General features: G+C 42.2%; 1 protein-coding gene across 2 annotated transcripts in view; it reads left to right on the top strand.

The window, feature by feature from the left end:
* Nucleotides 1-23,893, top strand: part of Aff4 (AF4/FMR2 family member 4) — a 96,682-nt gene that overhangs the window by 12,187 nt on the left and 60,602 nt on the right. For both annotated transcript variants that reach the window (XM_045153718.1, XM_045153717.1), the window contains exons 2-4: nucleotides 13,783-13,909; nucleotides 18,530-19,303; nucleotides 20,836-20,880. In XM_045153718.1, the coding sequence (XP_045009653.1) occupies nucleotides 13,787-13,909; nucleotides 18,530-19,303; nucleotides 20,836-20,880 (942 nt within the window). In that variant the 5' untranslated portion in view covers nucleotides 13,783-13,786. The remainder of the gene's footprint in view (nucleotides 1-13,782; nucleotides 13,910-18,529; nucleotides 19,304-20,835; nucleotides 20,881-23,893) is intronic.

The following is a 23,893-nucleotide window of genomic DNA, read 5'->3' as shown; positions in this document are numbered from 1 at the left end:
CAACCCTCGCCGTGGTCTTGAGCACTAGCTTTCCTTCCTCTGTGCGCCACCCTCTGGTTTAATTAGGAGACAGACACATGCCTAGCCACAGAAAAAGGAGGAATTCACTGGGAACATTTTGCGTGGCCCATACTTCTTCCCGCTCTTTCCCTTTTCTCTCCTTCCCTTCCCTTCTCTTTAACTTCTCTTTCTAACTTTACATTCCCAGCTTCAAGTCCCTGACCTGGACCTCTCTTGCTTTTGGAAAACCCTTTCGCTATCTTCAGTCTCTTTCTTTATATTTATTTATTTGAGAAAGAGGCACAGAGAGAGAGAGAGAGAGAGAGAGAGAGAGCGTGAGAGAGAGCGAGAGAGCGCACGTGCGCCAACGGGCACACTAGACCTCCAGCCACTGCAAACTAACTCCAAATGCATGCGCCACCTTGTGCATCTGGTTTATTTGGATCCTGGGCAATTGAACCTAGGTCCTTTGGCTTTGCAGTCAAGAACCGTAACTGCTAAGCCACCTCTCCAGACGTCTGTCTACCTGTCTTTCTTTTTTTCATTAATAAAGTCTATTTTTTCTCTCCACCCCCAAATACTTTAATGAAGAAAAAAAAATGTATGTATGGAAACTAAATAACCATGGGATAAATGGAATGGAATATCCTTTGCTCCAGTTCTTTCCTGTGATGTTGCAGATACAATATATTATTACAAGGTAGACTGTACCCAAGGTAGATGGTCTAGTGATGGACATAAAATGAGTCCCAGCTGGGCATAGTGGTACATACCTTTAATCCCGGCCCATGGGAGGCAGAGGTAGGATGATTACTGTGAGTTAGAGGCCAGCCTGAGACTGGCTACATAGAAATCCCAGGTCAGCCTGGGCTAGAGTGAAACCCTACCTCAAACAAACAAAAATAACTAAATAAAATAAATAAAAATACAGGGACTGGGGAGATGGTTTAGTGGTTAAGGCAATTGCCTGCAAAGCCTAAGGACTCAAGTTCGATCCCCCAGGACCTACATACTCCAAAATGTATGCATCTGGAGTTCATTTGCAGTGGCTAGAGGCCTTGGCATGCCCATTCTCTCTCTACCCCCCCCCCGTAATAAAAATAAAAAATATTAAAAAAGAACCCAAGGATCATATGGCTTTCCTCTTAAAAAAATTAAAATTAAAAAAAGTCCCTTTCCTGGGACTTAGGACTGAGATTCAGGTCATTCTCAGTGTGCTGGCAGGAAACCTTAAGATTTTAAAAATCACATGATAGTAATGTTGAAGTTGGTCTGCAGCACAAGTGAAATGAAAGGCGGTGGAGATGGCTAGTAGTTAAGGCAGAGGTAGGAGGATTGTCGTGAGTTTGAGGCCACCCTGAGAATACAGAGTGAATTCCAGGTCAGCTTGGGCTAGAGTGAGACCTTACCTCGAAAAGTCAAAAAAACAACACAAAAATTAAAAGTTTTTAAAAAAACATGTATTTTAAAAAATGAACTGAAGTCTGTATCTCAGATAAGACATAAAGATACAAAAAGAAGTTGGGTGTGGCGGCACAGTGCTTTAACCCAGCACTGGGGAGGCAGAGGGTAGGAGGAGCGCTGTGAGTTCAAGGCCAGGTTGGGACTCCAGAATGAGTGTCAGGTCAGCCTGGGCTAGAGTAAGACCCTACCTCCAAAAAGCAACAACAAAAAGATACAAGAAGAAAAAAAAAAGACACTCCTGAAATATACAACTGTTTTTTAAAATATTTATTTATTTGAGAGGGAGGGAGGGAGGGAGGGAGGGAGGGAGGGAGGGAGGGAGGGAGGGAGGGAGAGGCATAGAATGTTGGCGCACCAGGACCTCCATCCTCTGCAAATGGGCTCCAGACACAGCCATCACCTTGTGCATTTGGCTTATGTGGTTTCTGGGGAATTGAACATGGATGCTTAGGCTTAGCCATCTCTGTTTTGGTTTGTTTGTTTGTTTTGTTTTATGTAGTTGTTTATTTGAGAGGTGGAGGGAGAGAGCGAGAGCGCAAGAGAGCATGCCAAGGCCTCCAGCCACTGCAAACTAACTGTAGATGCATGTGCCACCTTGTACATCTGGCTTATGTGGGTCCTATTCATTTGTAAGGGGAGAGAGAGTGTGCGTGTGTGAATGAATGGGTGCTCCAGGGCCTCTAGCCACAGCATACACTGTCGTGCATTTGGCTTTATGTAATTACTGAGGAATCAAACCCAGGTCATTAGGCATTGCAGGTGAGTGTCTAAACCGCTGGCCTTCTCTTCAGCTCCATGTGGCCATTTTAAAAATATTTTTATATTTATTTATTTATTTATTTGACAGAGAAAGAGGGGAGAGAATAGGCGTGCCAGGGCCTCTAGCCACTGTAAACTAAGTCCAGATGCTTGTGGTCCCTTGTGCATCTGGCTAACGTGGGTCCTGGGGAATAGAACCTGGGTCCTTTGGCTTTGCAAGCAAATGCCTTAACTGCTAAGCCATTTTTAAGTTCCAGCTGTATACTGCGGTTATTATTTTTCTTAGAACTCTTGGGACATGGGCTAGGGATATAACTTTGTAGAATACTTGCTTAGAATGCACTAAGCCCTGGGTTCAGTCTCTAGCAGCACATAAAATTATTAGGTTACTAATAATATATTGAATATATGAAAAGACTGTCGTACCTCCTCCCCCCCTCAGGTGGGGTCTTGCTTTAGTCCAGGCTGACCTGGAATTCACTATGTAGCCTTAGTGTGGCCTCCAACTCACAGTGATCTTCTTATTTCTGCCTCCCAAGTGCTGGGATTAAAGGTGTGCACCATGCCATGCTGGTAAAGACTATTTTACTTTTATCAAATACAACCAAAACTTCTAGGGAGGAGGAAATGATAGGTTATCTATTGAAAGAAAGAAAAGGATTTACATGATATTCTGAAACTGATTACTTCTGACTTGATTTGGCTCTTGAGACAGTAATAACACAACAGTTGTAACCTTTATAGAATTTACCGAACATTTGAGGTTGGGAAGATGGGTCATAGGTTAAAGGTATTTTCCTGTAAAGCCTGCCGGCCCAGGTTCGATTCCCCAGTATCCACATAAAGCCATATGCACAAAGTGGTGTATGTGTCTGGATTTCATATGCTGTGGCAGGAGGCCCTGGCATGCTTATCTTTAATCTTTTCTCTCACAGATAAATACATTAAAAAATAAATGAAATTTGCAGGACATTTGGAGCTGTATGCTAGTCATTGAGTTAAGTGCTAGAAAAGGAAAGGGCACTCAGGTAACAGGAAGTGAGGAGGAAGTAGAGACGGCATGTCAGCCAACACAGCGATGCTAATGAAAGGCAGATGGCAAGTGCCAGGTGACGTGTAGAGATGCTTTGCATACCGGGGGTTTAGTGGCAGAGAAGTCTGGGAGGTCTGTGGGGAGCCAGCTGTGCAGTGAAGGGTGAGGTAGGCGTGTTTAGAAAGTGGCAGGAGATGTACATTCTAGTTACAGAGACTGGTTTGAGAAGAGACCTGGATCTGAATGCATGCAGGCTATTTTCAGACTCATAAAAACTAAAGGTTTTATAAAATAGGTAAGATTTGAATTGTGAACATTTAAAAGTCCTATAATGAACGCAGGTGTGGTGGCGCACACCTTTAATCCCAGCACTACCCAGAGGTAGGGGGATGGCTGTGAGTTCAGGGCCACCCTGAGACTACATAGTAAATTCCAGATCAGCATGGGCTAGAGCAAGACCCTACCTCAAAACAAAACAAATCCTATAAAGAGGATTTTAGACTTACATTTTCTGTAGAAGAATAACTAAAAAATTTGTGTGTGTGTTTGCACGTGCACACACATTTGTATAGGAATCAAGGTTTCCTGCCTCTTCCTAAGTACTCAAATTATAGACATGTGCTACCATACCTAATAATAGCTTTTAAATTTGTGCCCATACGTGTGCACATGGGTGTGCATGGGTCTTTTGCTGTAGCAAAGAATTAGGTAGGTGGCTGGGGAACCTGTGTTGGGAGGCTTTGCAGGCAAACACCTTTAACCACTGAGAAATCTCCCCAGCCCCAAAGAACTTACTCTCTTGGGTTGAGAATTAACTATAACAGACAAACCTAGGCAGGCTACTTTTAGCTAATTCACTACTCATTAACTTTTTGCAGTTTTATTTGTTTATTATTCTTTGAGGTTCTTTGCATTGAACCCAGGCCCTGAGGCATGCTAGGTAAGTGGTCTATCACTGAGCCACACCCTCGGCCTTAAGAAAATCTGTTTTTTTTTTGTTTTTTTTTATTGTGAAAGAAGAGAAGAAATGATATGAAAATGGGTGCACTAGGTCTTTCTGTCCCTGCAGACAAACACCAGCTTGTGTGTCACCTTTACATGGGTGTTGGACTCAAATCCCAGACAGCAAGCTTTATAAGCAAGCACCTTTAACTAACTGGTAAGCTATCTCTCCAGCCCCAAGAATATCTAGGTTTATTTTATTTTATTATTTATTTAAGAGAGAGGGGGGGAATATGAATGAATACGGGTGCGCTAGGGCCTCTAGCCACTGCAAATGAACTGCAGACACATGGCTACTTTGCATCTGACTTTATGTGGGCATTGGGAATCCTTTGGCTTTTCAGAAAAGACCCTTAACTGCTTCATCCCAAGAATATCTTTTTCTTTTAAATTAAAGATGGAAATTTTAAGATATTTATTTATTTGAGAGAGGCAGAGACAGAGAGAATGGACTCACCAGGGCCTCCGACCATTGCAAACAAACTCCAGATGTATGTGCCACCTTGTGCATCTGGCTTTACATGGGTACTGGGGAATTGAACCCGGGTCCTTAGGCTTTGCAGGTAAGTGCCTTAACTGTAAAGCCCTCTCTCTAGCCCAAGAATGTCTCTTTTTTTGGGGGGGGGGTTCTTTCAGGGTACGGTCTCACTGTAGCCCAGGCTGACCTGGAATTCACTATGTAGTCTCAGGGTGGCCTCGAACTCATGGCAGCCCTCTTACTCCTGCCTCCTTGAGTGCTGGGATTAAAGGCATGCGCCACCACGCCCAGCAGAGTATCTTTTTAAAAAATATTTATTTACAAGCAAATAAAAAGAGAATATGGGTCGACCAGGACATTTAGCCCCTGCAGACGAACTCCAGATGCATGTACAATCCTGTGCATCTGGCTTTACATGGGTACTGGAGATTCGAACTTGTGTCATCAGGCTTCATAGGCAAACTGCTGAGCCATCTCTCTCTTCAGCCCAAGAATATCTTTATGTATGTATGTGTGTGTGTGTGTGTGTGTGTATACTTTGTTGTTGCTGCTGTTGTTTATTCTTTTGGTTTTTTGAGGTAGGGTCTCACTGTAGCCAAGGGTGACCTGGAATTCACTATGGAGTCTCAGGGGCTCCTCAAACTCATGGCGATCCTCCTACCTCTGCCTCCTGAGTGCTGGGATCAGAGGTGTGCGCCACCACACCTGGCACGCACGCTTTCTCTCCCCCTCTCTCTCTGTCTCTCTCTCTCTCTCCCCCCTTCCCCCTTCCCCTCCCCTCCCCCCTCTCTCTATATATTTTAAAAATATATTTATTTGCAAGCAGAGAAAGACAGAGAATGGGTATGCCAGGGCTTCCAGCTGCCACAAACAAATTCCAGATTCATGCGACACTTTGTGCATTTGGCTTTATGTGGGTACTGGGGAATTGAACTCTAGTTGTTGGGCTTTGTAGGCAAATGCCTTAACTGGTAAGCCACCTTTCTAGCACCCCTGAATATCTTTTTTTAAAATAAAATATTTTATTTATTTACTTGAGAGGGGGAAAGAGGCACCATAGAGGAAGAATGAGTACACCAGGACCTCTAGCTACCAGATGCATGTGCCCTGTCTCCCAAATGTCTTGTTTTGTTTTACGAGGTTGGGTCTTGCTCTAGCTCAGGGTGGCCTTGAACTCCAATTGATCCTTCTACCTCTGCCTCCTGAGTGTTGGGATTAAAGGCGTGTGCCACCATGCCTGGTTTAGATTTTGGGGGGGGGGGTCTGCTTTTGTTTTTCGGGGTAGGTTTCCCTGCAGCTCAGGCTGACCTGTGTAGTCTCCAGGCTGGCCTGGAACTCTGGTCATTCTCCTACCTCTGCCTCCTGAGTGCTGGGATTAAAGATGTGTGCACTATTTCTGGCTAGTTTTTTATAAAGATACTAAACAACCCAGATAAACAAACAACCTTTATGCTTATATATCACAGAATTCTGAGCTACTTTTTCTTTGGAAGGATGTGACTTTTTAAGAGAGGATCTTCTTATGTGGCTTTGGCAGGCTTGAGCCTCCCATTATATAGAGGAAGTTGACCTTGAATCATGCCTCCCACGTGTGGAGATTCCAGGTGGACCCTCATGCCTAGTTAAGGTTATCTTTATAAAGTAACTATGAAATGGTTGTGATGGCACATGCTCCATTTAAGAGGCTGGGGATAGTGGGGAGCAGGAGACAAACTATAAAATTTTGCTTTGAACTATTCTCTTCTTCCACGAAGGAGAGTTGTGTTTGTATGTGATGCTGAGGACGGAACCCACAGCCTCACAAATACTAGGTAAGCACTCATTACTGAGCTACGCCCCAGCATGTCCTACCTTTTAATTATTTTACTTATTTGAGAGTGAGAAAGAGGCACAGGGTAGAGAGGGGGAGAATGTGAATATGGGTGCACCAGGGGACACATGGCCACCTTGTGCATCTGGTTTTATGTGGGTACTGGGGGAATCAAACTCAGTTTTTTTTAAAGATTTTATTTTTATTTATTTTTTAGAGATGGAGGGAGGGAGGGAGGGAGAGAGAGAGAGAGAGAGAGAGAGAGAGAGAGAGAGAGGGGGAGAGAATGGGCATGCCAGGGCCTCCAGCCACTGCAAACAAACTCCAGACGCATGTGCAACTGGCTTAGGTTGGACCTGGAGAATCAAACCGGGGTCCTTAGGCTTTGCAGGCAAACACCTTAACCTCTAAGCCATCTCTCCAACCCAGTTCCTTAGGTTTTGCAGGCAAGAACCTTAACCACTGAGCTATCTTTCCAGCCCATATCCTCCTGCCTTTTAAAAATTAAGTTTGAATGCTGTTGGAAAGGGTTTATTAGGGGAAAGGTTGCTAAAAGAGAAAGAGGCAGTAACTAATAAAGATCTAGAAGACTGAGGAAAATTGTTGAGTGGAAGAAAAAAGTTTTCTTTTGTAACCTGGAAGAAAGAATAGGTGCTGATGATGATATCCTGAGAGTTGATGGTTGGTTGGTCAGGTGTCTTTTGTGTTTGTTGCTCTCTCTCCCTCCCTCCCTCCCCACCCCCAGGTAGGGTTTCACTCTAAACTGGTCTGGTATTCACTCTGTAGTCCTAGGCTTGCCTACAGCTCATGATGATCCTTCTACCTTTGCCTTCAAGAGGGCTGGGATTTAAGGTGTGTGCCACCACACACACCTAGCTATTGTTCTGTTTCCTTTTTTAAAAATATTTTTTTAGTTTTATTTATTTATTTGAGAGAGAGAGAGAAAGGTAGATAGAAAGAGATTGCACACCAGGGCCTCTAGCCATTGCAAATGAACTCCAGACGCATGTGCCACATTGTGCATCTTGCTTATGTGGGTCCTGGGGAATCAAACCCGGGTCCTTAGGCTTCGCAGACAAACACCTTAACCGCTAAGCCATTTCCCCAGCCCATATTCTGTTTCTTAATCTTTGTCCAAATAAGACAAGGTCATTTGTGGAGTAAAAGTTACAGTGGGGAGGGGTACACAACTCTGCAAAATACTTTTTAAAAATATTTTATTTATTTATTTGACAGAGAAAGAGGAGGGTGGAGAGAGAGAGTCAGAGAGAATGGACAGGCCAGGACCTCCAGCCACTGTAAACGAACTCCAGATGTATGCGCCCCCTTGTGCATTTGGCTTACGTGGGTCCTGGGGAATCGAACTGGGATCCTTTGGCTTTGCAGGCAAACGCCTTAACCTATTAGCCATCCCTCCAGCCCAATTTCTAGGAAGTTTTGAAGAAGAGTAGAAGCCAGTTTAATCCCAGCATTTGTGAGGCAGAAATGGGAGGATTATTGAGTTCTAGGCCAGCCTGAGACTACATAGTGAATTTAAAGTTAGCCTGGACTACAGTGAGACTCTACCTCAAAATCAACAACAACCAAAAAAAAAAAGAGTTGAGAATGTTTTGTGAAAGAGAATGATGGAGAACTGATATAATACATTCAGATTTGATCAAGAACTGGCAAATGGTGCAGGCTTATGGTTCTATCACCTGAGAAATGGAGGCAGGAGGATCAAGAGGTCAAGGTTTTGCTGGAGAGATGGCCAAGGGGTTAGTTAAGGCCCTTGCCTACGAAGCCTAAGAACCCAGGTTCATTCCATGTAAGTCAGGTGTACAAAGGAGGCGCATGCATCTGGAGCTTGTTTGAAGTGGCTGGAGGCCCTGGTGAGCCCATTCTCTCTCTCTACGTGCCTCTTTCTCAAATAAATACAAATAATTTTTTTTATTTTTAAAATTTATTTTATTTATTGGGGTGGATAGAGAAAAAAATAGGCAAATAAATATTTACAAAAAAATACAAAATAGCAAAACCAAGCCCCAAAAGTCCCCTTTGCTTTTAATGGAGAATCATAGAAATAAATGTGCAGGTGCTAGAGGTATACTTTCCTGTTGGGAGTCACTGCTTCTCCACTCTCAGGAGAAAAGTGTTCTGCAAATATGCACACGCATGCTGCCCACTGCTGGAGACCAAAGCCAGGCCCCTGCCCGCGCTAGACTCAGCCCATAGCCCGTCCTCATGCGTGCACATAGATACCTCAGCCCAGTGTCCAGTACCTCTGCTAACCCTAATGTTCTTCTTCTTCTAGTCTGTATGATAGCTTTCTTTTCATAACAACATCCATGGTTCCTTTAGTCTTGATTTACTAGTTTGCTCAGTATGTACAAATGAGATTGATACACATTGTCATTACCAGCATGAAACCTACAAATTCAATATTTCCTTGTATTTTTTGTCTATAGAGTATTGTTTACTTACTTTTTTCTTTTTGATGTTTCAGTTGTAGGGTCTCGCTTTAGCCCAGGCTGACCTGGAATTCACTGTAGTCTCAGGCAGGCCTCGAACTCACTTGTGGCTATTTACTGTTTTAAGAGTTTCATGCCAGCCAGTCATCCTTTCTTACTTGCTTTTAATTGGAATGGGGAACAAATCTTTTAATTTCCTTTTCAGTAAATGTAGATCCTTTGATATGACATCAAAACTTAGCCAGTTTTTCTTTAAGCTTGTTGGCATATGTTATTATCTGTAACAATGGGTTTCATTATGACATTTCATATATCCATACACACATGCCTTCATCATATTCAACCCCATTACTCTCCCTTTCTTTCTCCCCCTAATCTCCTCCTCTTCTGAAATAGTCTGCCCACTCTTTTCATGTGTACTGGTAGTTTTGTTTCGGTGAGCCAGTGAGTTTAGCATGGACAAACTTGTCAGTGACTGCATACTGAAGACCTCTCTGTCTCCTAGCAACTATTAACAGCCTATAGTTTCCAAGGGCACTTGTGAGCCCCTTTCTCCTCCTTAGCAACCATTACCTGCCTATAAATCCTCAAGGTGGGCCCAGGCCTTCTGAGCCCCCTTCTTACAGGATTATTGATAATTAGTGTATCAGTTGTACACAAATACCTTATGGGTATTTAAAATGATTTTCTTCCAATTACTAAAAATTTTAAACAATCCTCCTTTCTACTTGTTGATTTCTTTTCAAGTAGTCCAGACGGCCTGGAACACAAGATTCTCCTGCCTCAACTTTCCAAGTGTTGGAATTACAGGTTTTTGCCAGCAAGTCCAGCAAATTACAAGTAACAAAAGAAAAGAAAACAAAAGAACAATTTCTTTAGATATAATCATTAGAGGAATTTTATTCTGGGAACAATACCTGTTCACACAGTAAATGCAGACCTATTCCTTTCTTTTTTCTTTTGTCCCTTCTCCCTGTCCCCTGCCCTTTTTTTCTTTCTTTCTTTCTTTTCTCTTTTTGGTTTTTGGTTTTTTCAAGGTAGGGTCTTACTCTAGCCCAGGCTGACCTGGAATTCTTTTTTTTTCTTTTTTTTAAATGGGAGAGCAAAATAACCTTGAACTTCTGGTCTTCCTGCCTTCATTTCCTGAGTGCTAGGATTACATGTGTAGGGTACAAAGCCAAGTTTATGGCATGCTGAGAATCAAATTTAGGGCTTCTTGCATGCTAAGTAGGCACTCCACCCACAGAACCATATCTTCATAAGTGTTTCTGAATGATTTCAGTACTGTTGAATGCATACCATTAAATCATTAAAATTGTTCCTAAGCTTTCAGATTAAAAAATATATTTTTATGTATTTATTTGCAAGGAGAAAGAGAGTGAGCTCAACAGAGCCTCCTGCCATTGCAAATGAACTCCAGATGTGTGTACCTCTTTGGGTGTCCTGCTTACGTGGGTACTAGGGAATCACACCCAGGCTGTCAGGCTTTGTAAGCAAGTGCCTTTAACTGCTGAGCAATCACTCCAGTTTAGATTCTTTTTTTCTTTTTTCTTTTTGGTTTTTCAAGGTATGGTTTCTCTCTAGCCCAGGCTGACCTGGAATTCACTACAGAGTCTCAGGGTGGCCTCTAACTCAGTGATTCTCCTACTTCTGCCTCCCCAGTGCTGGGAGTGAAGGCATGCACCACCACACCCAGCTTCTCTTTGTTTCTGATGCTGAGGATTGAACCCAGGGCTGTAGCAGCCATGTTAAAAATGTCCTCTACCTTTGATTTTTGCTCTTAACCTTAATTTTCAGGATTTGAATAAGAAATTGAAGCAAATTGGTAGCTAGCATACCCTTAAACTCTGAATAACTTTGCATATTGGCAAAATCATAATAAAGAGGTTTAATTATTAATAAATTTATTAGTTTGTCCAATTGTGCTAGAGGCTATGTTTTCTGAATAAAAATATAGATGTTTAATGGTATTTATTAAAGTAAGATTAAGGTACTTTGTACTGTTTTATAAAGTGTTAAGTACTAGGGAAAACAGAAATCACCTAGTATTGCTGTTCCTTGCAATATGTCTTATCTATACTTATAATACTATTATACAATAAGATACAACTTGAATACGCATTTAATACAGTTAGACTTTCTGTCTTTATCTTGTGATTAATGTTTGGATGTTTGCAACCAGTGATAAAAGTTGTCAGAGCATGTTGGTTTGTTGCCCATTCTAAATTATAGTTTTCCCTGGTTTTTTAAATTAATTTAGTAATATTTTATTATATAGTTTAGTTTTAATTTTTGGCAAAATTATAATGTATATAACATTTTAAAATCATATTCACCCCCTCCCATTACTCCCTCTTGAGAAATCCCTCTCCCTGTCTTGATTGACTTCAGTTTTCTTATTTGGTTTAAAATTACAGTTCCAGCTGGGCGTGGTGGCGCACGTCTTTAATCCCAGCACTCAGAAGGCAGAGGTAAGAGGATCGCCATGAGTTTGAGGCTACCCTGAGACTACATAATGAGTTCCAGATCAGCCTGGCCTAGAGTGAGACCCTACCTCAAAAAAAAAAAAAACAAAACAAAATTATAGTTCCAAAGTTATAATCTTATTTTTCTCCTTTTAAATTTTCTTTTCCCCTTTTCCTTCTCCTCTCCTTCTCTCACCCTTCATTAAACAGAATCAAATCATAAGTTTAATCTGTCTCCAGTTAAAGGTTCAACAAGTGGCCTTGATTTTATTCAGGGTTGACAACTTGTTTTGTTTTGTTTTTGAGGTAGAGTCTCTCCGTAGCCCAGGCTGACCTGGAATTAACTATGTTGTCTCAGGCCGGCCTAGAACTCAGTGATTCTCCTACTTCTGCCTCCTGAATGTGGGGATTTGTTTGGCACCTTAAAAAAAAATTTTCATCTGAGGACTGGAGAGATGGCTTAGCTAAGGTGCTCTCCTGCAAAGCCTAAGGACCCAGGTTCAATTCCCCAGGACCCACATAAGCCAAATACACAAGGTGGTGCATGTGTCTGGAGTTCATCTGCAGTGGCTAGAGGACCTGGTTTGCCTATTTTCTTTTCTCTTTCTCTCCCTATCTCAAATAAATAAATAATTAAAAATATTTTGAGGGCTGGAGAGATGGCTTAGCGGTTAGGCGCTTGCCTGTGAAGCCTAAGGACCCTGGCTCGAGGCTTGGTTCCCCAGGACCCATGTTAGCCAGATGCACAAGGGGGTTCACTCATCTGGAGTTTGTTTGCATTGGCTGGAGGCCCTGGTGCACCCATTCTCTCTCTCTCTCTAACTGCCTCTTTTTCTCTCTGTCACTCTCAAATAAATAAACAAAAAAATTTTTTTAAAAATATTTTGAGAAAAATTATTTGAGGGAAAGACAGGGAAAAAGGCAGACTTACATAGAAAGAATGGGTGTGCCTGGGCCTCCCGCCACTTGAATGAACTCCAGACCCATGCACCACTTTGTGCATGTGGCTCTATGTGAGCACTGGGGAATTGAACACAGGCTGTCAGGCTTTTGCAAACAAGTGCCTTTAACTGCTGAACCATCTTTCCAGCCCCTTGACAACTTCTGAAATTGTTTTCTACTTAGCCACAATCCTTGCTGTTGTAAATAAGCTCTTTGTCTTGATTTATTCTAATAAACTGTATCCTGCAGTCATGACTATAGACATGACACTCCCATTTTCCCACCATCCAAGCACTTTTTCTTTTTCAGTAGTCTTCTTTTCTTTTTTTCTTTTTCTTGAGGTGTGGTTTTGCTCTGGCCCAGGCTGACCTGGAATTACTGTGTAGTCTTAGGCTGGCCTTTGAACTCACAGCGATCTCCTGCTTCTGCCACCTGAGTACTAGGATTAAAGGTGTGCACCACCATGTCCGGCTTTTTAGTAGTCTTTGATTAGACTACTAATGTTTTGACTATGGTTAGAAGCCTTAGTTTTGCCATTCTTGAGGTATTAATTGAAATATTAATATATTTAGAGCAGAACTGTCATTTTTTAGGGAATCTAGCACAACAGCAAAGCTGAGGTCAAACTGCCACAAGGATGGACACCAAGGAAGCTGTGTTTGAGACACAAAGAGATCAAGATCAGGTAGATGCCAAGTAGAGAAAGAGCTGGACACTGGGGGTCGGGGGGCAGGTGGAGTGTGTTGTAAGTCACTAAGGGCAAAGGGTGTTTACAGTTTTTAGAAGAAATATTGAAGGTGCTCCCCTCTGAATGTACAAGTTTTAGCTGACTGAGATAGAGTTTGGGTTGGGAGTGTTGGTCAGGAATTCACCATGCTTGACTAGCAATTGTGATTCTGGGTTTAGTTGCCAGCACTGATTCTTCATAGGGGTGTTTGGCTGGGGTTGTGGGTTCTAATACTACGGACTAATCTTTTCTCTCTGGATGGTTGTAACAGATGATAATGCTTTTAGTTGGCATAATCACCCCCAGTTGCAACTTTAGCACTAATGCCTGTAATTGATTGGTAGACAGAAGAGTAATCACCATTTTAGAATGTTAAATTGACAAAATAAGTACAGAAAATTCAAATTCGGGCTGGAGATTTTCCTCAGCAATTAAGGTGCTTGGCTGCAAAGCCTTAACAACTCAGGTTTGTTTCTCCAGTATCCCCGTAAAGCCAGATGCACATGGTGGCAAATGCATCTAGAGTTTATTTGCAGTGGCTAGAGGCCCTGTTGTGCCTATTCTCTCTCTCTGTAAATAAACAACTAAAAATATTTTAAAAAGAAAATTCAGCTTTTATTTTTGTGGTATAAAAATTGTGTTTCTTCCATAGCAACATGAACCGTGAAGACCGGAATGTGCTGCGCATGAAAGAACGGGAAAGGCGGAATCAGGAGATTCAGCAGGGTGAAGACGCCTTCCCGCCCAGCTCTCCTCTCTTCGCTGAGCCTTACAAAGTTGTAAGTCAGCCTCGTCCCAGTGTCTCTCAGGCTTCAGTGGCGCAGTGGGTCAGCGTACGGTGCTTGTATGAACGCGTCTTTCACCCAAGTGACATGACATTTTTGCTCTTCAAATGTTTTTGTGTGGCATGTAGTGTGTGTAATGTGCAGCGTTGGAGACAGGACTGTGTCGGGTGTCCTTACATCCACATATTTGCAGCTCTGAGCTGCTGTTAGGCAGCAAGTCTCTGCCTCCTGGTTCTTCTCCCACCATGTTACCTATGTTACTGTAGACGAAAGCCTCAGACTCCCTTAAATGTGTTTAATGCTTTATTTATTAAACTGCTGTCAGAAGTGCTCAGTAAATTTATTGTTTTTGTTACTGTTGGACTTGATTAAAGATTGCAGACAACACCAAATAATACCAGTGCTCATGAGACTAAAGTAGTTTTAATGGTAAAAGATGTCTTTCTAGTATTTCATCTAACTTTGGATTTCATTTCTACAGTTAACAAAAAAAAAAAAAATGTTTTTTCGAGGTAGGGGCTCACTCTAGCTCAGGCTGACCTGGAATTCACTATGTAGTCTCGGTGGCCTTGAACTCACGGCAACCCTCCTTCCTCTGTCTCCTGAATGCTGTGATTAAAGGCATATATCACCATGCCCAACTTGTGTTTGTTTTGTTTTTGAGGTAGAGTTTTATTCTAGCCCAGGCTGACCTAGAACTCACTACCTCTGCCTTCCAAATGTTGGCATTAAAGGTGTATACTACCACTCTTGGCCAACAGTTAACATTTTTAAAGGCTTATACTATGTATAATAGCAGTGGTACTTTTTTTTTTTTTTTTTTTTTTGAGGTAGGGTCCTGCTTTAGCCCAGGCTCACATGTAACTCACTTTGTAGTCTTAGGCTGGCCTCAAATTCACAGCAATCCTCCTACCTTTGCCTCCCAAGTGCTGGAATGTTTTAAAATATTTTTATTTACTTATTTGAGAGAGAGAAAGAGGCAGAGTGAGAGAGAAAGGATATGCTGTGGCCTTCAGCGGCTGCAAACTGACACCAGATGCATGCACCGCTTTGTGTACCTGGCTTACATGGGTGGGGAGTTGAACCTGGGTCTTTTGGCTTTGCAGGTAAACACCTTAACTGCTAACTTAACTGCTAAGCCATCTTTCCAGCCCTGGAATTTTTTTTTTTTTTTAAGATTTTCATTTATTTATTGCAAGCAGAGAGAAAAAAGAGAAAGAACGAATGGGCATGCCAGAGCTTCCAGCTGCTGCAATGGACTCCAGATTCATGCACCACTTTGCACACCTAATTTTACGTGGGTTCTGGGGAATTGAACCCCAGTCATTAGGGTTTGCAGGCAAGTGCTTTAGGAGCTCTCTCCAGCCCTAGCAGTGTTACTTTTTATTGCAGCAGTTAAGACGATTGTTGGTCCTTAGAAAGACACTGAGGATGTATTAGATTGTTTTTTTCCTGGTGAAATGTTTAAAGTAACAACATCTCCTTAGTTTACTATTACACAATTTGGTTTTTATAGAAACCATTTGTGTATCCTATTAAAGCTTTTTTGTAGAGCTTGGCATGATTTTCCAGTTAAGGGCAGTTAAATCATAGTGACACTACTCATATGAGTGTAACACAAAAACTGGCATTTGGAATTGAAGAATGTGGATTAAATTAGATTAAAGAAAAAGGATTAAGAGTTTTCTTTACTCTTTGAATTAAGCTGCCATTTATTTGGTAATTATACTGTAATTAGTTGTATTTGTTCTCTGATCCTGATGATTTCTTCATATAGATATGTGTATATTTTTCTTTTTTTAATTTTTTTTTCTTCTTTGTTTATTTTTATTTATTTATTTATTTATTTATTTATTTATTTATTTATTTATTTATTTGAGAGTGACATACAGGGAGAGAAACAGGGAGAGAGAGAGAGAGAGAGAAAATGGGTGTGCCAGGGCCTTCGGCCACTGCAAACAAATTCCAGATGCGTATGCCACCTTCTGCATCTGGCTTACGTGGGTCCTGGGGAGTTGAGCTTTGAACCCAGGTCCTTAGGTTTCACAGGCAACTGAAGTGCTTAACCACTATGTCATCTCTCCAGCTCCCCCCTCTTTTAAATTTTTTAAACAAACTTTATTTATTTATTTATTTATTTGCTAGAGATAGACAGAAAGAGAGAATGGACATACCATGGCCTCCAGATGCGTGTGCCACTTGTGTATCTGGCTTATGTGGGTCCTGGGAAATTGAACTTGGATCCTTTTGGCTTGAAGGCAAGCAGCTGAACCACCAAGCCATCTTTCCAGCCCCCCTTTCTTGATTATTAGGATAAAATATTTTTAAGCTATATTTTTATTTATTTATTTGCAAGCAAAGAGAGGAGAGAGAATGGGTATGCCACGGCCTCCAGCCACTACAAATGAACTCCAGATGCATGTACCACTTTGTGCATCTGACTTTATGTGGGTACTAGGGAATTGAACTCAGCTCATTAGAGTCTGAAGGCCTTCACCACTAAGCCATTTGTCTAACCTCCCTTTTTTAATGCACACATCACTACAGGTGGTGTTTTTTTGTTGTTGTTTTGTTTTTGCTTTTTGTTTTTCGAGGTAGGGTCTCACTCTGGCCCAGACTCACCTGGAATTCACTATGGAGTCTCAGGGTGGCCTCGAACTCACGGCGATCCTACCTTTGCCTCCCGAGTGCTGGGATTAAAGGCGTGCGCCACCACGCCCGGCAGACCTCCCTTTTTTAAAAAAAGTTTTATTTATTTGAGAGAGAAGGGGAGAGAGAATGAATGGGCACTTCTGGACCTCCAGCCACTGCAGATGAACTCCAGGGGCAGGCACCATCTTGTGCATCTGGCTTTTGTTGGTCCTGGGAATTGAACTTGGTTCCTTTGGCTTTTCAGGCAAGCGCCTTAACTGCTAAATCGTCTTTCTAGCCCATAATACCCTTTCTTGATTAATATGATCAAACATTTTTTCCAACAACCTAAAGTCAAGGGAATAATGATTTTTTTTAAAATTTTTGTTTATTTTTATTTATTCATTTGAGAGAGACAGAGAAAGAGGCACGGGGGTGGGGGGGGAGAATGGGCGCGCCAAGGCCTCCAGCCACTGCAAACGAACTCCAGACACGTGCGCCCCTTGTGCATCTGGCTTACGTGGGTACTGGGGAATCGAGCCTCAAACTGGGGTCCTTAGGCTTCCTAGACAAGTGCTTAACCGCTAAGCCATCTCTCCAGCCCCTGATTTTTGTCAATCTGAAAAATACACAGTGGTAATCAGTTTGTTTGTTTGTTTGTTTGTTTTTCTTTTTGGTGAGTCAGGGTCTCATTCTCATGTACCCCAGGATGGCAAGGGCTTAAAGTTTCCACATGACAAAGGTGATCTTAAACTTCTCATCTTCCTGTTTCAGCCTCCCAAGTTCTAGATTACAGGCCTGTACCCTCACTCTTGTTTTATGTAGTACTGAGGAGAGAACACAGGGCTTACTGCATGCTAGCTAAGCACTCAGCCAGCCAATCTTGGTAGTTCAGTCTTTTCTTTCTTTCTTCATTTATTCATTCATTCATTCACTCACTAATAAGCAGAGAGAGGCAGAATGGACGCCAGGGACTCTAGCCGCTGCAGACAAACTCTAGGCTCATGCACCACTTTGTGTATCATGCACCACTTTGTGGGTCCTGGTGAATTGAACCCAGTTCTCTAGGCTCTGCAACCAAGCACCTTAACTGCAGAGCCATCTCTCTAGCCCATCAGTCTTGATTTCTTTTTAATGTAAACTGTAAATTTTCTTTCATAGGTATAAAAATCTTAAAGCTGGTGGTGGCTCACGCCTTTAATCCCAGCACTCAGGAGGCAGAGGTAGGAGGACCACCATGAGTTCCAGGCCATCCTGTGCTAGAGTGAAACCCTACCTTGAAAAACAAAAAAGAGAACAAAACAGAAAACCCTATTCCTAGGGTGGGGAGATGACTCAGCACTTGAAAGCACTGGCTTGTGAAACCCGTCAGCCTATATTCTGTTCCCTAGTACCCATGGAAGGCAGGCGCACAAAGGAGGCACATGCATCTGGAGGTGTTTTTGCAGTGGCAAGAGGCCCCATGCCTATTCTTTCTCTCTTTCAAATAAACATTAAAAAGTACATTACAAAAATGTTCTTGGCTGGAGAGAGATTGCTTAGTGGTTATGGCGCTTGTCTGCAAAGTATAAGGACCCATGTTCAATTCTCCATGTAAGCCAGATGCATATCATGGTACTTGCATCTGGAATCTGTTTGCAGTGGCTAGGGGCCCTGGCGTGCCCATCCTCTCTCTCATAAGGAAATAAAAATTACAAACAGAAAAACTTGTTCTATTTGAAAGCTGTAAAATCCACCTAGAAACTTAGTTTAGGGCTGGAGAGAGGGCTTGCCGCTTAAGGCTATTGTTTGTAAAGCCTGCTGGTCTGGCTTTGATGCCCCTGTACTAGCAAAGCCAGATGTATTTCAGTTTTGTTTCCAATGGTATGAGACCCTGGCGTACTCATGCCCTCTCTGTAATCAGTAAATTTTATATGTACACTCACATTTAAAGAAGCTTATTTTATTTCTGATTATGCTAATAATATTTTTAATTTTTTATAGACTAGCAAAGAAGATAAGCTATCAAGTCGTATTCAGAGTATGCTTGGAGACTACGATGAAATGAAGGAATTCATAGGAGACAGATCTATACCAAAGCTTGTTGCAATTCCCAAGCCTACAGTACCACCAACAGCTGATGAAAAATCAAATCCAAATTTCTTTGAGCAGAGACATGGAGGTGCTCATCAGAGTAGCAAATGGACTCCAGTAGGGCCTGCGCCCAGCACTTCACAGGCTCAGAAGCGGTCCTCTGGCTTACAGAGTGGACACAGTGGCCAGCGGGCCAGTGCAGGTGGTGCTACTAGTGGTGGCCAGAGGCATGAGCGTGAACCCTACAGCAGTAGCCGGAGAAAAGGCCAGCATGGGTCAGAACACTCCAAGTCACGATCCTCAAGCCCTGGAAAACCCCAGGCTGTTTCTTCATTAAGCTCTAGTCATTCCAGGTCTCACGGGAATGATCACCATGGCAAGGAACATCCGCGCTCCAAATCACCTCGGGACCCTGAGGCCAATTGGGATTCTCCTTCCCGTGTTCCTTTTTCAAGTGGGCAGCACTCAAATCAGTCTTTCCCACCTTCACTGATGTCAAAGTCCAGCTCCATGTTACAGAAACCCACTGCTTACGTCCGGCCCATGGATGGACAGGAGTCCATGGAACCAAAGCTGTCCTCTGAGCACTACAGCAGTCAGTCCCATGGCAACAGCATGACTGAGCTGAAGCCCAGCAGCAAAGCACATCTCACCAAGCTGAAAATACCATCCCAACCTCTGGATGTAAGTTATACGTTTAGAACTTTTATCATTGTGACTATGTAAAATTATAATTATCCATGGAATTTTCAGTGAACCCGAACTACCTTTTTTGGGGGTTGGGTTTTTTTTTTGTTTTCTTTTGTTTTTTTGAGGTAGGGTCTCACTCTACCTGGAATTCACTATGTAGTCTCAGGCTGGCCTCGAACTGACATTAATCCTCCTACCTCTGCCTCCCAAGTGCTGGAATTAAAGGTGTGGGCAACCATGCCTGGCTACTTTTTGGCCTTAGTATTAGTAAGGGAAATAAAAGTTTGAAGATTTACAAAAATTAGTTTAAAGAAAGGCTTGTGAGTTGACACTCAGGTGGAACCATTGAACTTTGAGCTTTCCCTTTGGGAAAAATAGAGAAAATGTTGCTCATGGTTCTCAAATGACAAATCAGTTGTAGAATAAAAGTAAGATCTACCAATACCTTAGATTCCTTCCTTGGTTTTTATGGAATAATACACCTTGTTTTGTTTAAGAAGAAATGTAACTTCTCTGTTCTTACATTGTTACAAATGAGACACAGGTCATGGCTCATGGTATTAAATGTAGGGCTTTTGTGACCGTGGGGATGTTAGTGCTGTGTAGTGTAGATGGTGTCATCTTTTTCTCTAGTCACATTAACGAGCTGAGATGGCTACTGTAACTGCATATGAAATGTGAAATTTAAAATAACCAAAGAGGACTGGAGGAATGGCTTAGCGGTCAAGGTGTTTGCCTGCAGGGTCAAAGGACCCATGTTCCATTCCCCAGGACCCATGTAAGCCAGATGCACAAGGGGACTCACGCATCTGGAGTTCATTCACAGTGGCTGGAGCCCTGGCGCACCCATTCTCTGTCCATCTTTCTCAGTCAAATAAATAAATAAAATTGGAAAAAAAAAAAAAAAAAGCTTAAAGTAACCAAAGAAGTAAGCAGTAAGCATTCATTGTGAAAGAACTGAAATTTTGTTTATTATTATCATATAATTATGTTATCATCTTAATTATTTAGTATGATCTTTCATACATGCAAGACAAGTTTGTTTAATTTAAAAAGTCAAAAAGTACTATCAGAAGCCAAAAAGTCAGAGACACATAAAGTACTGTCTTAAGAATATTTAGGATCTTGTCTTTGGCCTTGGGAAACTCATTGTTAGTTGCATTTGTCATCTAATTACTTCTCTCCACAGAACAGTAAGGTGGTAATTATGTCTGGGAATCATGGTATAGCTTGTATATGAATAAACTAAATTTGTAGATAATCTGCTCCTCTGAAAAATTACATTTTAAAAGTTAATGAAGCCGGGTATGGTGGCACACCTTTAATCTCAGCCCTTGGGAGGCAGAGTTAGGAGGATCGCTGTGAGTTCAAAGCCACCCTGAGACTACAGAGTGAATTCTAGGTCAGCCTGGGCTAGATCAAGACCCTACCGCAAAAAGAAACAATCTCCCCAGCCCTCTAATAATGTTTTAAATCTAGAGTAACAGAGTACTCCAAATTTAATGCATGTTTCTTTTTATCTTAAGGCATCAGTTTCCGGTGATGTGAGCTGTGTGGATGAAATTCTTAAAGTAAGTTTGTTTTTAATCATATCAGTTTGTTTTATTTAACTATGATGCTCCAGCATTGTAATTAGCAGCCTGTGTTTGAGAAGGATCTGAAGGAATGGATTGCTCCTGTGTATAATTTGATTTTGTCATGTCCTTCATGCATAGTTGATCTTCCGCTTTGGTTCAAATCATGTGGCTTGGTTTACTGTTTGCTGTCAGAGGTTTAGACTTGAAAAGATGGAGATAACCAACTGTAACTGTACTTCCTCAGGCTCATCAGCTAATAACTTAAAAGGCTAAAAGTCTCCTAACACCAAACCATTATGTTGACAGTGGTCTGCTTTATAATTCATCTATACATTCTAGTCAAGTACTGAATATGTATAAGAAAAGGAACCCTGTGAGGACTATGGGCTTTGAGTGTTTACTGGACACACTTAAAATCTACTCATGACCGGAATAGTGCGTTCCTTTGATTAGAACAAAGAGAAAGTTTAGTGACAGTGACTGCTTTCTGTTCTAAGAGAAGACAGTCCCGTATTACTTTCTTTTTTGGGAAACTCATGAATTTTTTTTGTCTGCACTTGAATTTCATTGCTTGTATCTTTGAGGCTACTTGGCCACGTCTACTCTTGTCTCCCCCATGCCTTCCTTTAGTCTGCTATAATATCCGTTTACCATTTGGGTAAACCTGTTTCTCAAGGTTATTATCTTGCCTTAAGTCAGGGGCTTAAATAAGATGCCTTTTTATTTTCTTTACTGTTTCAGTGGCTTTAGTTTTAAGTTTTTAAACTTTAATCTTTCCTTTGCTGTTATGTTTCATTGTTTTGATTTCTCATCCACCTTTTTCTTTCTTGCCTGTCTTCCTTTTGTAAACCTTGTGGCTTCTCTTATCTCTTAATTACAGGTGTATTCTTCTGGCCTCGTTTTTTTCTTTCTGTCTTTGACTTAGCTTTTTCACCATCCTTACTTAGCTCTGTCTGCCCGACAGCTGTTCGCTTTCTCCTGCCTTGATTGGGTTTTGGTCTCTGCTTCTTCAGTCCGAACATGCCTAAAGCCACACTTACCAGACTTCCTTTACTAGTAGTACCGCCAGTCCTCCATGCTTTGAGATAAATACAGACACCTAAGTATCTCGGACTTCTTTCTCATGTTGTGTTTAGCCAAAAAACTAGGTATAGACCTTGAAATTTCCTTGAGCTTCAGTGATTGTATGATTACTTACTGTGTCCGGGCATGGTGGCACAAGCCTTTAACCCCAGCACTTGGGAGGCAGAGGTAGGAGTTTGAGGCCACCCTAAGACTACAGAGTGAATTCCAGGTCAGCTTAAGCTAGAGTGAAACCCTGCCTCGAAAAACCAAAAAAGAAAAAAAAAAAATTCTTTCTTTCTGCCTTTGGAGTCCACAGCAGTGTTGACTACATTGCTTCCAGAGTCTGCTCTTCAGGGCTTAATTATTTCCCTCCCCTCCCCTCCCCTCCCCTCTCCTCCTTTCTTTCCCTCCCTCCTTTTTTTTTTTTTTTTTTTTTTTTGAGGTAGGAGCTCTTACTAACCCAGGCTGGCCTGGAATTCACTATGTAGTTTCAGGGTGGCCTTGAACTCATGGCAATCTTCCTACCTCAGCTTCCTGATTATGGAGATCAAAGGCATGTGCTACCATGCTCAGCTTTTTTCTTTGTACCATTTCACTCTAGCCCAGGCTGACCTGAAACTCACTTTGTAGTCCCGGGCTGGCCTGAAACTCTCAATTATCTTCCTACCTCTGCCTCCTGAGTGCTGGGATTAAAGGTGAATGCTGCAATGACCATTGGGATGACCCCAAAGGGCAACATAGTGCTGAGAAGAAGGGATGGAGGAGTATCCAGCACTGAAACATCTCACACCCTCCAAGGCTCAGGGTCCATTGTGGAAGAGGTGGCAGAAAGAATATAAGAGCCAAAGGAAGGGCACCACTTCTTACAATGCATCTGTCTGGACAGAACTTGGCCTTGATATCCAAGACCTCTCAGTGCCTAGTAATACCCACGCAAGAGCCTCATAATAGGAGAAAAAGATGATGATATCAAATTAAAAGAGAGACTAATGGAGAGAGGGAGGAGATATGATGGAGAACCGAGTTATGAAGGGGAAAGTGGGGGGAGGGTATGGGTACATGTTTTCATTGGCTCTTTAAATAATTTTTTTTTTTTTTTTTTTTTGGTTTTTCGAGGTAGGGTCTCACTCTAGCCCAGGCTGACCTGGAATTCACTATGGAGTCTCAGGGTGGCCTTGAACTCACGGCGATCCTCCTACCTCTACCTCCTGAGTGCTGGGATTAAAGGCATGCGCCACCACGCCCGGCTTTTTTTTTTTTATTTTTGAGGTAGGGTCTCGCTTTAGCTCAAGCTGACCTGGAACTCACTGTGTAGTCTCAGGGTAGCCTCGAACTCATGTCGATCCTCCTACCTCTGCCTCCCAAGTGCTGGGGTTAAAGGCATCTGCCACCATTCCTGGCTTTAAATAATTTTTTTATTTCTTAGAATGTAACATTCCAGACCTTCCATAGCTACCACTCCTACTAATTTTTGACAACTTTAAATTTATTGTTTTTCCAGGTAGGGTCTCACTTTAGCCCAGACTGACGTGAATTCACTATATAGTTTCAAGGTGGCCTAGAACTCTCAGCAATCCTCCTACCTCTGCCTCCCAAGTGCTGGGATTAAAGATGTGTGCCACCATGCCCGGCATTAAAATTTTTTATTTTATTTATTTGATGGGGGGTGGCAGGTGAGAGAGGAGACTGGGCACATAAGGACCTCTAGGTACTGCAGACAAACTCCAGACACATGTGCCACTTTGTACATCCGGCTTATGTGGGTACTGGGGAATCAAACCTGGGTCCTTAGGTTTCTCAGGCAAGTGCCTTATTTAACCTCTCCTGCCCCTTAAAAGAACTTATTTATTTGAGAGAGAGAACAGGTGTACCATGGCCTCTATAGCTTCTGCAAAGAAACTGTAGACACATGATCCATCTTGTGCATCTGGTTTGTGCAGGT

The sequence above is a fragment of the Jaculus jaculus genome, chromosome 6 (assembly GCF_020740685.1).
Source record: "Jaculus jaculus isolate mJacJac1 chromosome 6, mJacJac1.mat.Y.cur, whole genome shotgun sequence".
Lineage (NCBI taxonomy): Eukaryota > Metazoa > Chordata > Mammalia > Rodentia > Dipodidae > Jaculus > Jaculus jaculus.
The sequence above is the reverse complement of the archived record's forward strand: the minus strand, read 5'-3'. Positions and strand labels throughout refer to the sequence as shown.